Raw genomic sequence first — 15026 nt, forward strand, 5'->3', positions numbered from 1 at the left:
ATCAAAGTAATTCAAATACCAAGAATTTAAAATTCCTTGAAATTGTAAAATTCTTCATCCAAACACAACATAAGAGTATTTTGGATAGGGATGGTAATGGATTCTATGGGGACAGTAGTAAGATACTTGTACCTGTTAGATAAAAATCTATCATGTACCCATTTTAATTTTTTTTTTAAAAGTATTATAATCAACCTTAAACTTATATTTGATGTTAAGTATATTAAAATATTAAAGATAAGTAATTGATATTAATTTTTGAACTTGTAATTAATAATAATTTTTTTAAAATGTTAAAAATAATATATAAAAAATATAAGATAAAAATATAAATATTTAATTAATATTATTTAGTGGATACCCATGAATATGGATATTATCATACTCATATTGGTCCCCGTCTCATTTATAAACGAGTAAAAAAAATACTTGTATCTGTTGTTTATGATATCTATTTAAAATATCTATTTAGATTATTTATTTATTATTTATGATAGATTTTATCCGTAAATATTTGTGGATATGGATATTTTTGTTTTTCTTAATTTTGGAGAAAAAAAATTATAGAGGTGTATTATTAATATAAATAGGTATATATATCATGAACGAATATAATGTTGATCTTTTAATTTTGGGCTCGATTTCTCCTTCGCTCTTGAAGCTCGTCGTGGGCCTAACTTCATTGGGTTGCCTTCATAGGACCCAATCAAACACGGGCTTCTAACACTTAAAACAAGGACTAAATAGCAATTTGACAAATCTTATGACCACGATGTCAATATGTGTGACGTACTAAAAAATAAAACCTAAAACTTCATTTACACGTAAAACTGGGTGGTGATCTAGCCGTCTAGGTCATGACAAAAAATTACAAAAATGACCCGTAACACCAATGAGAAATATAGAGAGAAGAGAAAAACATAATAACCGATATAATGTGATAAAAAAAAATAAAAATTAACGAGTCATTTGTATTATAAGTGTTAAAAATCTCACATCCATAACGATAATGTCAAAATAATGTTTATAATTAAGAACATATTGGAGAAAAGTTCACAAGAAAATCACAGTATATAAAAAAAATTCAAGAAAAATAGACACACAAGAAAAATAACATATTCAAGTCATAATTATTTGATGTAGTTAATATTCATGATTATGATTAAAACTTTAGAATTAAAAATTTGGCATCATCAATAGTTTGACGAAAAAACTTAAACTTCCATCATATTTCCGGGGTTGCAGAAATAAAAAAAATGTGGATACAGTCATCTATACAATTTTTTTCCTATAATAAACAATGTCTTAAAATATTTTGTATAGATTAAAAAATAAATAAAATAATTATTTTACATAATTAACTTTATAATTAATTTTTTTATAGAATAATACAATATAAAAACCACTTTCTACATTATATTATTAGAATTATAAATAAAAAAAATAATTAATATTATATTAAAAATTAACATAACACTTATTTTAAATTTTTTAATGCACTTTTATAGGACAGAAAGAATTATATATATATATATATATATATAAACTATTAAAGAACTATTACAGAGTGGGCAAAATTATTCACCATTTATAATCACACAACTTCAGCAACGAGCAACACATATAAAGGCCATGAATACTAATTTTCTAGTAAAAATCACAGGTGAGCATTGAAGCCCTAGAATTTCGTGGTTGTTCAGAGTAAACCATAGGAAGTGGTGTCATTTTGGACCTATTATTATTTGTCATGCCAAGCCACTTAGATTGCATGTACCTCTTTTTCCTCCAAGGTCCTATGTGCATTTTCTTTTCCTTCATGCATTTTTGTGCAGCTGAACACATAATATTAATTATAACTCGTAACCTCTCTATTTTTCCAACATATACTTCGGGTAACTGGCTAATTAATTTGTTGTATTCTTCACTGGCTCGTGCCATCTCAAATTCGCCTCGAAAATTCAGTTCAATTACCACTTTTACTTCTCCTTTTTTAGTGTTTGAGTTATCCATTACTTCCAGATAAGTGTGCTCCCCTGAAATAATTACGTGCAAAACAACGAACAATATTAAAATTAATCCAACTTGATCATTTTATAAGCTCATTTTGCTGATACCTAAAGAACATGTGGCTGTCCTTCAGACCTGCCCCACCTATGACGATGCTTTTATTTTGAAATTTAAATAATGCTACTTGTGCTATACAAAGTCGTCACTGCTGCATATATATATAAGTAATTGCTATTGAGTGACATTAGAAATGACTCATGCAGTTTCATTTTATACCAAAATTACAAAATTATATTTTCATGTACATATAACAGTAGTTACTTGTATACCGATATGTTTTGGTCCACTGAATCATGAACTATTTTTTTTTTTTTTTAATGTTTTGGGTTTTTTAACAATCTCTTATTTTAGTTCTGTAACTTCTGTTCTCTTTGAGTTTAAATATTTTTTATTTTGGTCTCTTAATTAGTTAAATATCATATAAATTAATTATATTTTACTAATTTAGTCAACTTAATCACAAGCGATAAAGTATAAGGCATCCTATTTCTAATATTAGTAAAATAATGAAGATCAAACATACGTTGTCTATTCCATTTCAAAATATTAAGTTGACTCTGACAACTTTGTATATCGGATGAAAGCATGCCATGATATCCAAAATTAATTAAGTGATCGTGTACGTACTTGTGTGTATTAAATGGGTGTTTCTCATGTTATCCAAAATTAATTAATACTATTAATTGTTAAAGAAAAAAAAACCCACAGAAGAATCAATTTCATTTATATAATCAAATTGATACCTTTTTTTTTTATTTATCACTTTTCAGCCAAACATGAAGTACTACTACACATAAATAAATAAAAAGAAAATCATAAAATATACCCGATATTTTGATTTCCGATGAAGTCCTCCATTTAGATGTGCATAGGGCACAATTGTAACCAAGGTTCAACAAGCGATCACAAATTTCCCTCCTCAAGCAATTCCGGCAACTCTTAACATCCACCGTTCGCCGGCAAATGCACTGCTTCTCCGACATATTCAATTCTCTTAGACCCTCCTTTGTAGCTTTCCTAACTCTTGCCTCGATTGAACTAGTCCTGTATAAAGTTGCCTATCAAAGTCAAAAACAATGTCACCAACTCAAACTCGAATTGTCTCTATATGTTTGTGTCTTGTGGGTGTTTTTTTATTTTTTATTTTTTATTTTTATAGGTATATCGATTATTTCACAAATTATGATAATAAGGAGTCTATTTTGATACAAATTATAAATATTTTTAAGAAATTAAATAGTATTTTTTAATATAAAAAAATCCTCAAAAACACTTATAAATTTATATTTAAACAAATTTTCTCTCTTTATTTATATATAAATTATGATAGAAAAACATGATTAAAGAGTTAAAAATAGTCAATCAAATTTTCTTATAGAAATTAATCACGAAATCAATAAATATTTCTTACTGGTCACATGGTTAAAAAAAAAAAAAATTGGAGAGAAAAAAAATACTTTGGTATGTATGAAATTAATTATACCCGGAGAAGGTGGTATTGTTCTTCCCAGAAAACTTTGTTGTTTTCCACAGAGCAAAGAGCTTCATCTTCATCTTCTTCTCGATCACCATCGTCGTCTTGAAAAGGGTCATCGGAGACTGATGAATTTTCCGGTGGGGCCTCGAGATCCTCCCAAAACCCAAAAACGGTGTCGGAAAAACTGAACAATACGTCGCCGTTTTGGTCCATCTCCATCCTGTTGGGGCCAGTGACGAGAAAGATGGGGAATTCTGTGTCCAAAGCTGCGGCCATTGCTCTCCAAAGTGAGTGTATGCTGAATGTGTGAGTGGGAAACCTAGCACTTCAATTTATACAAAAATAATAACTGGAAACAGATAAAATCATTATGATACATTCGAATTTTCTAAATAATTCTAAACTTGTTAATGACTTTTTTTACTTACTGATTATAAAATATTGAATGTTCTTTCTTTACTATTTTGACCATATTAAATATATTTTTATTTGTTTTATAAAGCATTGCGAAAGTTAATAAGAAACATTTATGGGAAATATAATGTATTCTTGTAAAGTTGGGGAGAAAATACGATGATATGAGATTTCTAATTTTTTATATTATTATTGTTATTTCTTAATGTTTTGTATTTCTTATGTTCGCTCTAAAATACTTGTATTAAAAAAAACATTTTTAAGATCATACTAATGTAATTATAGACATATAAGCTTCCAAGCATTTTAAGCATGTGTAATGCATTACATAATAATTATTTATTTTATATGACTAATGAATTTATAAGAAATAAATACTTTTATATATTATTTATTGTATTATAATTAAAATTTATAATAAATAAATAATTTTAAATATATAGATTATATTTTAAATATATGATAAACAATTTATATTATGGTATAAAATTATTTTTAACTATTAATGATCTTTTATTAAATAATGAAATAAATATGAAAATAATATATTCAAATAGCTAATAAAAATAATGGATTTAACTCCTCTAAAATTAATGAGTGTACTTTAGAGGATAAAGTATGTTTACAATTGTTTAATAGAAAATCAACTATTAAAAATTGTGATAAAATCAAATATTTGCATAATAAAATCTAAAGTTAATTATAATATCTATCATTTATTTTTTAATTAATGGTTATTATTATATTTTATTCTTTAAAGTGAAATCTCTTTACTTTAAAGGAGTAAAATTTATAAATAATATATTCAAAAGAGATAACAGGTTTTTCTTTTATAACTAAATATAAAATGGATGTAAAGGGATGATATTGAAATTTTGAAGATAAAATATATTTTATTTTAATAGTTTTTAAATAATGAATCATATGGTTCATATGAAAAATATAAGAGACTTATACATTAGGGCAAAATATATCCTTTTATAATGGAGAATATTCAAATGAGAATGAATGAGAGAGAAAGTGGTTAGGGCAAAATGTTTATGCTAATTTTAAACTATGCTCTATCTTTTACAAGTTATTATTTTTTATTTCAATTAAGTATATAAATGACTGAATGGGCCAATAGATGTCCAAAAATAAATAAATAAACATATGATTAAAAGATTATACGAATACATTTGAGATATTAAGATACTTTTTATTTATCTATTAGTATTATTTTAATTTTTTAAAATTAGAATAATGACACTTGACACTTGTATGTGTTTCTTATAAACTATTATATTATTACAAAATTATATTTCCCTATTATATGATTATCAATAAAGAAATAACAGTCTTTAGTTATTTGATCATATTTGTACCTTCATTATTTTCTCTTTAACTTTAATGGTAGGCTTTTAGGTTATTTACCATAGTTTGATATTTGCTCTCTATCAAAATATTACACAAATAATAGTGATAGAAAAATAAAAAAAATTTAAACTCAATCTTATACTTGTTGGATTTTATGAGATTCAATAAAATTTGCAAAAAAAAATTATTATTATTTCGAATAAGATTAATACATTTAATATATAATGGACAAATTGAATGGACCAGTTTGTTTTAAAAAAATATTTCTAACAAAGTGATTTAATATATATATATATATATATATATATATATATATATATATATATATATAATTATTTAAGAAATATATAAGAGTTTTTTCTAAAAAAAAATAAAAATAAAAATGCTTTTAAAAAATAGTTTTGATAAATACATTAAAAAAATTACTTATTTTATCAAAAAATTATTTTAAATATTTTTTTAAATAACAAATCTAATATTTCATAGAATATAAACCATCTATGCTTACGGTAAAATGGTTATGTACTCGAATGAAGCCATCACAACATTAACTATCAAATGAAATGATCAAATATAAACATAAGGCTTGTTTGTTTAATTTGTCTCTTAAAAGGTATTTTTTTTAATAAAAATAAGTGTTCTTTTATATATATATATATATATATATATATATATATATATATATATATATATATATATATATATATATATATATATATATATATATCTTTGTCTAAACTGTTCTTTTAAAAGTAGTTTTCTGATTTGTTTAATAAATTCTATTTACTTTCTAAAGAATTACTTATTTTAAAAGTATATTTCTTAGAAATATTTTTTTTTTTAATTCTAAATAAACTACCCCATAGTGAACGTAACTCAAATCCTAACAAGTATTCCCTTAAACAAGAGAGTCATAAACATGTTGCTAGAAAGTTAGATATATAGCAACCCTAAATATAACAACCAAAATTTAAACTCAGAAACTTCTACATTTGGAAAAAGAATTACTTATGTAATAATGTATAATTTTATTAGTATTGTTGATTTTATTAGTTTAAATGTGATTGTGATTAGTTGAATAGTTGTGAAATTCTAAGAATTTAGAAATTTTAACGAGTTTTTGTTGCTTAGGAGGTTATTTTAAGTAAAAGTCAATTTCAATAGTCTTAAGAATGTATATAAGATTTTTTTAAGACTTGAGTTTCAAAAGTTTAATTCTTAAGAAAATTTATAGGGAAGTTAGAGAGAGGAGTTCTAGAGCCTAAAAGATTTCCTTCCTCTTCTAATTTCACTAGAGTTTTCTAGGATCCTTCCTTGAAGATAGTTGAGTTGTTGTGTAGAGATTCAAGCTTAGAGAGCTTTGAATCAAAGTCTTCAAAGTGTTTTGTAGAGTTCCTAGAAAAATCTCATTCTTCTCATTCTATCACTGGTTCTAGGAGATTCGAAGGTAAAGGGGAGCTTGTAGAACTGATCTTGATTGTGTTTTTTGAGTTGATCCTTACTAGGTTTTATCAATTGTTGTGATTCTATTCTGAATTGAAAAATAAAATGCTTATGTTGAGTTTTTAGTTGTTCTTGGGTTTTATCAATTGTTGTGATTCTATTCTGAATTGAAAAATAAAATGCTTATGTTGAGTTTTTAGTTGTTCTTGAAGGGGGAATTCATGATTTTGAATTTTAATGGTTGCATGCTATTATTTTAGACAAATATGAGGTGCTTATGATGTGTAGTTGTGATATCTTGTATTGCATGTTGGAATTTTGTTGAGTTTCAAGTCAATTGTGCCAAAACGTGAATCGACCAAGTGTAGAATTCATCATTGCATTAGGTGCAACTTCAAAACGTTAGATATGATGCATGCCAAAAGCTCTTTGCCTCACTAACATTGGACGTGAGATTGATAGTGCCAAATGTGAGTCAAAGGAGATCTCTTTGACTTAGTCACATCGTACGTGGGTTGAGGAGCGCTAAGCGTGGATATCTTTAGTGCTCTCTAACTTGGTGATGTCAAACCCTAGTTGAGTGGTGTCAAGCTTGATCAAAACAAAAGTTCTTTGCCTAGACGATGTTGAACGCCAGTGTTGTAACATTGGGTATGAGTTAGGCAGAGACTCTCTACTTGAATGAGGTTGGATGTAAGTTTGACCATGCTAAGCATGATTAACACAAGGGTTCTTTGCCTCATTTATTCTGGCATGGGCGAGCTAAAAGCTCTCTTCCTCAATGATGCTGAGCATTGGGAGAGTGGTGATAGACGTAAGTTGCTGAATGAAGAATGATTGATTATTTGACTAAGCGTTGAACATATATCTATTAAGTTAAATTTCTCTCATGTTGTATATTGTTGTATGATTCTAGTTCGTAAAATCTTGATCTAGTATGATGGTTGTTGATATTTATGTTGATCATAGTTGCAAGCGTTGGGCGTTGAACAATAGTAATAATGCATGTTGCGTAGTGTTGTAGTAGTGGTGTTGAGCTACATTGATTATAAAACAACCAACTATAGAATTCTTGTGATGTCTCCTTTTTGTCACAAGCATATGTATTTTTAAAATTATTACAAACCCAGATTATTAACATTAACCTATATAAATTAAGATCTGTTTTTAAATATCATGAAAATTTTGTATTTCTTAAAAATGAAATAAAGAATTCTTTTTTTGGAGTACAAGGTATATTTCATTCTAAATTAAAACAAAAGAACCCTCCAAATTCGGTAATTAATCAATGGACAAATTTGTTCTACAAAAAATAGATTTTCATTTTTTGATCCCATTTTTAAAGAACTAAAAAAAATGAAACAATTTCAATTTTCAATTTTTCTAGTTCTAAAAATTTTAAGGGAAAAATTGAAAATGTTTCATATGTATGACGGTCGAATCAAGCCATATGTGTATAAAGTGACCAAACTGATCAGTAAGGTGCAAGGTCTAGGGCCAAATCCCTAACTAAGTACTAGAAGGGGCACAATATTTAAAGGGTAGTTGGTGGGTTAATTTCATAATAGGCTTAGTTATGCATACTAAGATCACGGTAGACTCACACTCAAGTTATCCAAACCTTGACAGAAATACTGAGCTTACCTAGTTCAAGTAAAAAAATCTAAGAAACCATGTTGTGTTATGGATTTTTTATCCAAATTTATTGTTGATCTAACAAGTCTAAAAAGATCACATTGTTAAGTTGGTTTGGTAGGCCAAACCACTTAGACTACTCACTTGTATTGTAAGAAATCTCTTAATTAAAATGTGTGGCGATGCATTATGTTGTTATATATGTTGATGAGTTGTGAAGTTGATATGTGAAAATGTTGTCTAAGTTGTTATGTTGTGAACTATATTGTTGATCAATTATTGTGTAAAATAGTTGTAACTTTCACATATTAAGTTGATATTTTGATTTGTCATTTGTTTTGTTGTAAGTTGAAGTGTTGTTATGTTGATTAATTTGAAAAGATGTAAGAGTTGTATGGGGAAGTTCATATATTGTGTTGATATGCTAAGTGTAAATTGGTAGTATAGTTGAACCTTATTCCTATACTTGTTATATTGTTTTTTGGAAGCTTGCCTTTGTATGTTTTATTATGATTGGACTACAATGATCATATTTGGTATGGGGGTAGGATAGGGATAGACTAGAGAGGACATATGTGTTGAGAGCCATGTTGGAGGATGGCAAAGTTGTTTTGGAGCTACCCTAGTGTAACTAGTCTTAGTAGTTGCTTGATTAGAAACCTAGGTTTATATTTTTTCAGTTTTGGATTATTATTATGTGTGTGTGTGCAGGATTGTGATGCAGTTCCATGAGGAACAACTATTATTTATATATATATATATATATATATATATATATATATATTATTGTAACCATATGATATAATAATTATATATTTTCCTGCTAATTGTTGAGCTATAAAGTGTAGAAACCTATTGAGTCGTTACACTTTTATAGTATCAAAGTGGATCAAGTCTTTTGAAAACACTGTAAGAGTGATCTCATTATGTTTCTATTGTGAATGTTGTGTTGTGTAGTGTAGTTGTTGAACAATGTTGCTCATGGAATTATTGATCTCAATATAGGATGGTTATACCTAGTATGATTAGATAGTTAGAGCCACGAAGATGATGGTTGTAGCTATGCACAACAAAATGCTAATTTTGCTTCCATCGGTGGTGTCTCAAGAGTGCAAGGACTTGGGTGAGTTTAGGAAATGTAATCCTCCTCAATGGGTGAGGCTAATCCGAAGGTGGCTAACCAATGGATCAATGAAATGGAGAAAATATTCTAAGTGATGGGGTGCTCCAAGGAGAATAAATTGATTTATGTAGTCTACATGTTGATTAGTGAGGCTGAGTATTGGTAAAGGGATACCTAACAAATGTTGGAAAATAAAGTTGTTGTGATGGATTGAGAATACTTAAAATGGATGTTCCTTGAAAAGAATTTTCCTAATAGTGTGAAGTATGCTAAGGAGGAAAAATTTCTAAGGTTGCATCAAGGAAGCATGATTGTTATAAAGTATGCTATGAAGTTTGAGCGCTTGGTTCATTTCTATTCCCAAGCTATTTCTAAGGCTTGGAGGTGCAGGAAGTTCAGTGAGGGATTGAGGCATGAGCTGAAGTGGGTGGTGATACTTATGGTCATCATGAAGTTTCCTGCCTTGGTGGAGAAGAAAGGAATGTGGAGAAGTTGGAGAGTGGAAATAAGGTAATCAAAGGTCAGGAGGGACCATCTATAAGTCCAAGAGGAGCAAATAGTAGAGGAGTCCTTATGACAGACCTTTTCAACAGCAAAGGAGCTATGTTTCAAAGAGACCTCCAATGACTACACAAGGTGGAGCTTCAAGTGTCAAATGCTATAGGTGTGGAGGAACTCACCTTATCAGAGACTTTACTTAGAAAGAGAACAAGTATTTTACACGTGATTAATCAAACCATATTTATAGAAACTGTTTTAAAATAATCACTCAGACATTGCTATATTTTTTTCCAATTGAATTGTTTACATTAATTGACATTTTTCTTCGATTTAATTACCTACTTTAAATTGAGATATATGCTTATAATTAAAAAAATAAATAAAAGATTTGAATTCAAAAATAATATATTAGTTGAAACAAAAGAAAGCATTAAAAAGAAAAGAAACAACATAACAAGAGATGGAGAAGAAAGACATGTCAATTATGATATTTTATTTTACTAAGCACGAAACAAAAAGTATAAATTTAGTGGATTATAAGATTTAATATTTTTATTTTGTCAACTTTTTTTATTATGTCTCGTGATATTTTTAAAATTAAATATAAAAAATAAGTTTGTATTGTATTTTCCCCTATTATTTAGTAAATCAAACAGACTCTAGACATATAAATAAGACTCGCCATATTTCAAAAAAGAAGAAATAAAATTTACAACTCCATTATCTGAATTTTTTTCTCAAATAATATTTTAAAAAAAATTACCAAAAAAACATCTATTACACATTATTTACCCAAATAGACCTGTTTACTATTCACACTCAGAATTTGGTTCTTGGGAAACCGAATTCTGAGCAGCGTATTTTTTTTTTATGCTCAGAATTCGATTCCCGGGGAATCGAATTTTAAGTAGTGTTTAAATTTTTTCTTTTTTTTTTCGTTTTGGGTTCAGGAATGTGTCAATTATGCAACTGGAATGGGTCATTCTCCTCGGAGAACGGCCCGTTCTGCTTGGAACGGTCTGTTCTGATCCATTCGTCATGTATATATTTTTTATCTGGAACGGCCCGTTCTAATTGCAGAACGGCCCGCTCTGAATCTAGTTTTCCTCTTCCTCAGAAACTAAAATGCAAAAAAAAAAAAAAACACTGCTTAGAATTTGGTTTCTCGGGAACTGAATTCTGAATGTGAACAGTAAACAAGTCTATTTGGGTAAATAGTGTGTAATAGATATTTTTTTGGTATTTTAAAAAAAAATATTATTTGAGAAAAAAATTCCCATTATCTCTTATATATTTTTATATACAATTATTTTTAAACTTTTTAATTTGTAAATTAAAAGATAACCCTATCTTTACATCCTCGTCAATCCAAAGACACCCTTAAAATCTAATCAAATCAAGCATAGTACAAGATTCGAGTTATATATCTTCTACATCACATCTCTGGTCTCTATTATCCCGGAATATTCAAGCCAAATAATCCAAAAAGCTGCAATGTTTGTGGAAACCTTATTGGTGTTTAAAGATAAGATCGAGATTATTTTATTATAAAAGTAATTAAAGATTAAAGAACAGTAAAAGTGCAAATATTGGTCGAGATAAACTAGTACTACTTGACGTAAAAAAATAAACTATATTCCTTGACAAGTTTCCTGTTAAGGAGACAAACACAAATTGACAGGCTCCACCAACTTGGCAAATAAAGTGTTTTTAAAATTCAAAATAACACTACACCAAAATTAATTTTTTTTGTGACAATTTATTTATTATTTAGCGATTATATAAATAGTTATTATTTTTTTACCAGCATTTAAATAATGGCTGATGTATCCAGTGTCGCTAATACTATAAAAAGTAATTTTTTTTCATTTATCTCCTTTACTTTAAATAATTTATTCCTATAATTTCCTTTTCTAAATTCATAACTTATATACTTTTTTTATCTCTACTCGATGTGAAATTTGTAAGATGAGAGTTGTCTTTTATTTATATATTTTTTAATTGTCTTGTCTCTTAAGAGACGTGAGATTTATAAAGTGAAAGTTGTTCTCTAATTGTTTTATAGCACTATTGAACTTGATAATAATGGGTGATTTGATACTAATTTAGAATAATGAATTAGGAGTCAACCCTATAAAATGAACCTGTAAAGTGATAGTTATTACTCACTTATATACTGTTTAATTATTTTATCTCCAATCGATGTGAGACTTAAATTTTTTCTAATAAATAATTGTCGCTAACAGTACTGTAGTGTAATATAAATATATTTTTAGTGGCTATTATATATTAGTCATTAATATTTTTATATATAGTAACAATTAAATTATTGTCATTAAATAATTGTCATTCATAACAAATTTTGTTACAGTGTAATAAAGCTATGAATAGGAAGAATTAGCTGGTGTATATATATGAAACAATTATTTTATTTAGAAAGTGTATTTGTGTTTGTAAGAAAAAATTTGAGAAAAGATAAACAATATAAAATAAAAATAAAATAAAATGAGTGATAAAAATCGACAAATGCCGCCAGAGTTGAATATGCATCTGATTGGTCAAACAAGGTATTCAACTGTTTTTTCGTACCAACCCTTTCACACAAAAATAAAAATACTTTAAGTGTATTTCATAAATTTTTTTTCTCATTTACTTTTTGTCCTTGATAATATTATGTATTTTCAAGACTACGAATCAAATAATTTTTATTTTTTTAAAATGACACCTCTAAGATTTAAATTTCTTGTATATTTAACAGTGGGTGGGAGTTGAGTCTAGTGAAAAGAGCTAGTCTCACCTTTTGAATTGATATGTTATGACATTATATTCTCAAGCATATATTTGAATATTTTTTATTTATTAGTTCATTTATGATTTCAGTATTGTAACTCATCACATATTTTTTAATAAAACATACACTATTTTTTTTTGTATTATGATATTCTCATGAATATCTATTGGAAGTTAGATATTTTCAAAATGTTAACTACATTAAAATTATTCTATTTGAGAATCAACTGTAATACTAATCAAACTAACGAATTTTAATTTTTTTATAGAAATTATTAGTTTAATATTTTTTTAGAAATTATAAGATCACAATTAATAATTTATTAATTAAATAATAAATATGATTTACACAAGGTTATAATTTTAAATAAATTCCCATCAATAATGTCTCTCATACATAATATATTCATTAGTGCGGTGTTAACATCTTCATTCATCAAGCCTGTGAGAAATGACAATTGCATTTAAACTACGCTGACTATGGAAAGCAAAGTTAAAATGATTCAATTTTGTAATGCTACAACCACAAGAAGTCAGATAACTTCATGGTATGATCATGCTTCATCCTAATAATGTTTACGTCACATTTTCCACTAAGTGGTGATATTGCAAACGTATGAACCATTATGCACACATTAATTGGCAGGCTCTTATTGGTATCTATATCATAAATGCACTAATAATAACAAAGTTCCTGTTTGTGCTGACTGAATCAATATCCGGATATACCTCACAATTTTATTATGTTTTTAATTACTTTATACGTACCCTTTATTTGATTCCACCTTTTTCTAGGTCAAAGTTACATCAATACCATTTTCTAACTATGCATGTCCCGTCTCATACAGGAATAAGACCTTACATTACTCATCACTCAACGGATCGTGACACTTTTTTTATTCGTCATACGAATCTTCAACTTTTTTACTTTTCTTTTTTCTTAGTGCTACTTTTTGCTACTTAAGTTATAATCACATGCATATATATGAATGTATAACCTATATATACTAGTTTAGCAGATTGTAGAACATAAAAAACAATTTGTGAAAATAGACATTTTGGGAAACTCAAACATCTTCCATTATTTATAAATCATATCATATTCTCAAGAATAAATATTTGAGACTAAATAAAAAAAATGAAAAAAAATATTGCGGTGAACGTGGATCGAACACGTGACCTTCAGATCTTCAGTCTGACGCTCTCCCAACTGAGCTATCCCCGCAGAGGATGCACCAGCCGGGAATCGAACCCGGGTCTGTACCGTGGCAGGGTACTATTCTACCACTAGACCACTGGTGCTGTTGACTTTAAAGGCCTATGAAAATATTACTATTCTTATTCTTATTGTTTTATTTTTTGGGCCTTTCTTGTTGGGCTAAATGACTTTTCAACGGGTCCAATATCTTTCTGTCGTTACCCAATCAAATTGAAACCCAATGTAGGTTGATTTTACATGGCCCACAAACTAAAACCACCGGTTTCAGCAAGTCGTGATATTTTCAAACTATTTATTTTAAATTCCTTTTATTCTTGAAATTGCTGTTTAGTTCCTCATTTTTTAATTTTTCTTTAAAAATCACCAGAGCAGAGCCGATCTAATGAAGAAAAATTAAAAGATAATGTATATTTTACTGATAAAAAACAATTTCTTGAGGGTACAAATCCGATTTTGAAATTTATTAAGGAGTCCTGGAAGGTTGTGGTGAAATGGTGAGGAGGATTAGATGATTCTGGACAGTGCTAATTTTGTGTAAAACATCAACAAATGTCTCCTTTTCTCTAAAGGGATAATTTATTTATTAATAACTAAAGTTATGAAGTACCACCATCTCCGTTCTAATTAATGGTGGTGTTGAATAATAGCCACATGTTTATTTTATATTATATTTGAGGGTACAAAATAGGTTACCATACACCATGGTTCTGTTTTTTTTAGTGGACCCCGTTACACGTACCCCATACTAAAATATTAGCTTCATGATATATACACCTCCTTTTTTTTATAAGTACACCTTTTTTTTAAAAAAAATAATTAAATTTTTAAAATTTTTTTATTTTTTTTATTTTTTTAATTTTACACTCACAACATTTTATTTAGTAAATTTTTACACATCTTTCCTTTTTTTTTTCTTTCAATTTTTACATGTACTCTCTTACCTTTCCTTCACCCAGTAGCGTGTGAAAATTGAAAGAGAAAAAAAGTGTGTGAATAAAAAA

General features: G+C 27.6%; 1 protein-coding gene and 2 non-coding genes across 4 annotated transcripts; all 3 read right to left on the bottom strand.

The window, feature by feature from the left end:
• Positions 1-1562: 1562 nt before the first annotated feature.
• On the bottom strand, positions 1563-3905 carry LOC109810386 (uncharacterized). Of its 2 annotated transcripts, none has more exons than XM_020373840.3 (3): positions 3551-3905; positions 2894-3125; positions 1563-2033 (listed from the first exon to the last, which is right to left on the bottom strand). In XM_020373840.3, exons 1-3 carry the CDS (start codon positions 3818-3820, stop codon positions 1648-1650), a joined length of 888 nt encoding a protein of 295 aa, XP_020229429.1. In that variant the 5' UTR covers positions 3821-3905; the 3' UTR covers positions 1563-1647. The 2 variants fall into 2 exon arrangements, with proteins under 2 accessions (XP_020229429.1, XP_029129596.1); XM_029273763.2 differs by having other exon boundaries at positions 2894-3111; positions 3551-3678.
• A 10053-nt stretch (positions 3906-13958) lies between these two features.
• TRNAF-GAA (transfer RNA phenylalanine (anticodon GAA)) lies at positions 13959-14031 on the bottom strand. The gene has a single exon. It is a non-coding gene; the product is annotated as a tRNA-Phe (tRNA).
• A 6-nt stretch (positions 14032-14037) lies between these two features.
• On the bottom strand, positions 14038-14108 carry TRNAG-GCC (transfer RNA glycine (anticodon GCC)). The gene has a single exon. It is a non-coding gene; the product is annotated as a tRNA-Gly (tRNA).
• Positions 14109-15026: the final 918 nt, after the last annotated feature.

This window comes from Cajanus cajan, chromosome 10, assembly GCF_000230855.2.
Source record: "Cajanus cajan strain Asha chromosome 10, NIPB_CcT2T_4, whole genome shotgun sequence".
Taxonomy (NCBI): Eukaryota; Viridiplantae; Streptophyta; class Magnoliopsida; order Fabales; family Fabaceae; genus Cajanus; species Cajanus cajan.

Excerpts from the sequence above, each read along its gene's own strand:
- LOC109810386 (XM_020373840.3), bottom strand. The coding sequence starts at position 3,820 with ATGGCCGCAGCTTTGGACACAGAATTCCCCATCTTTCTCGTCACTGGC. Across the intron at positions 3,126-3,550 it reads AACAATACCACCTTCTCCGG|GCAACTTTATACAGGACTAG; the intron begins GTATAATTAATT and ends TGACTTTGATAG. Across the intron at positions 2,034-2,893 it reads ATCGGAAATCAAAATATCGG|GGGAGCACACTTATCTGGAA; the intron begins GTATATTTTATG and ends TAATTATTTCAG.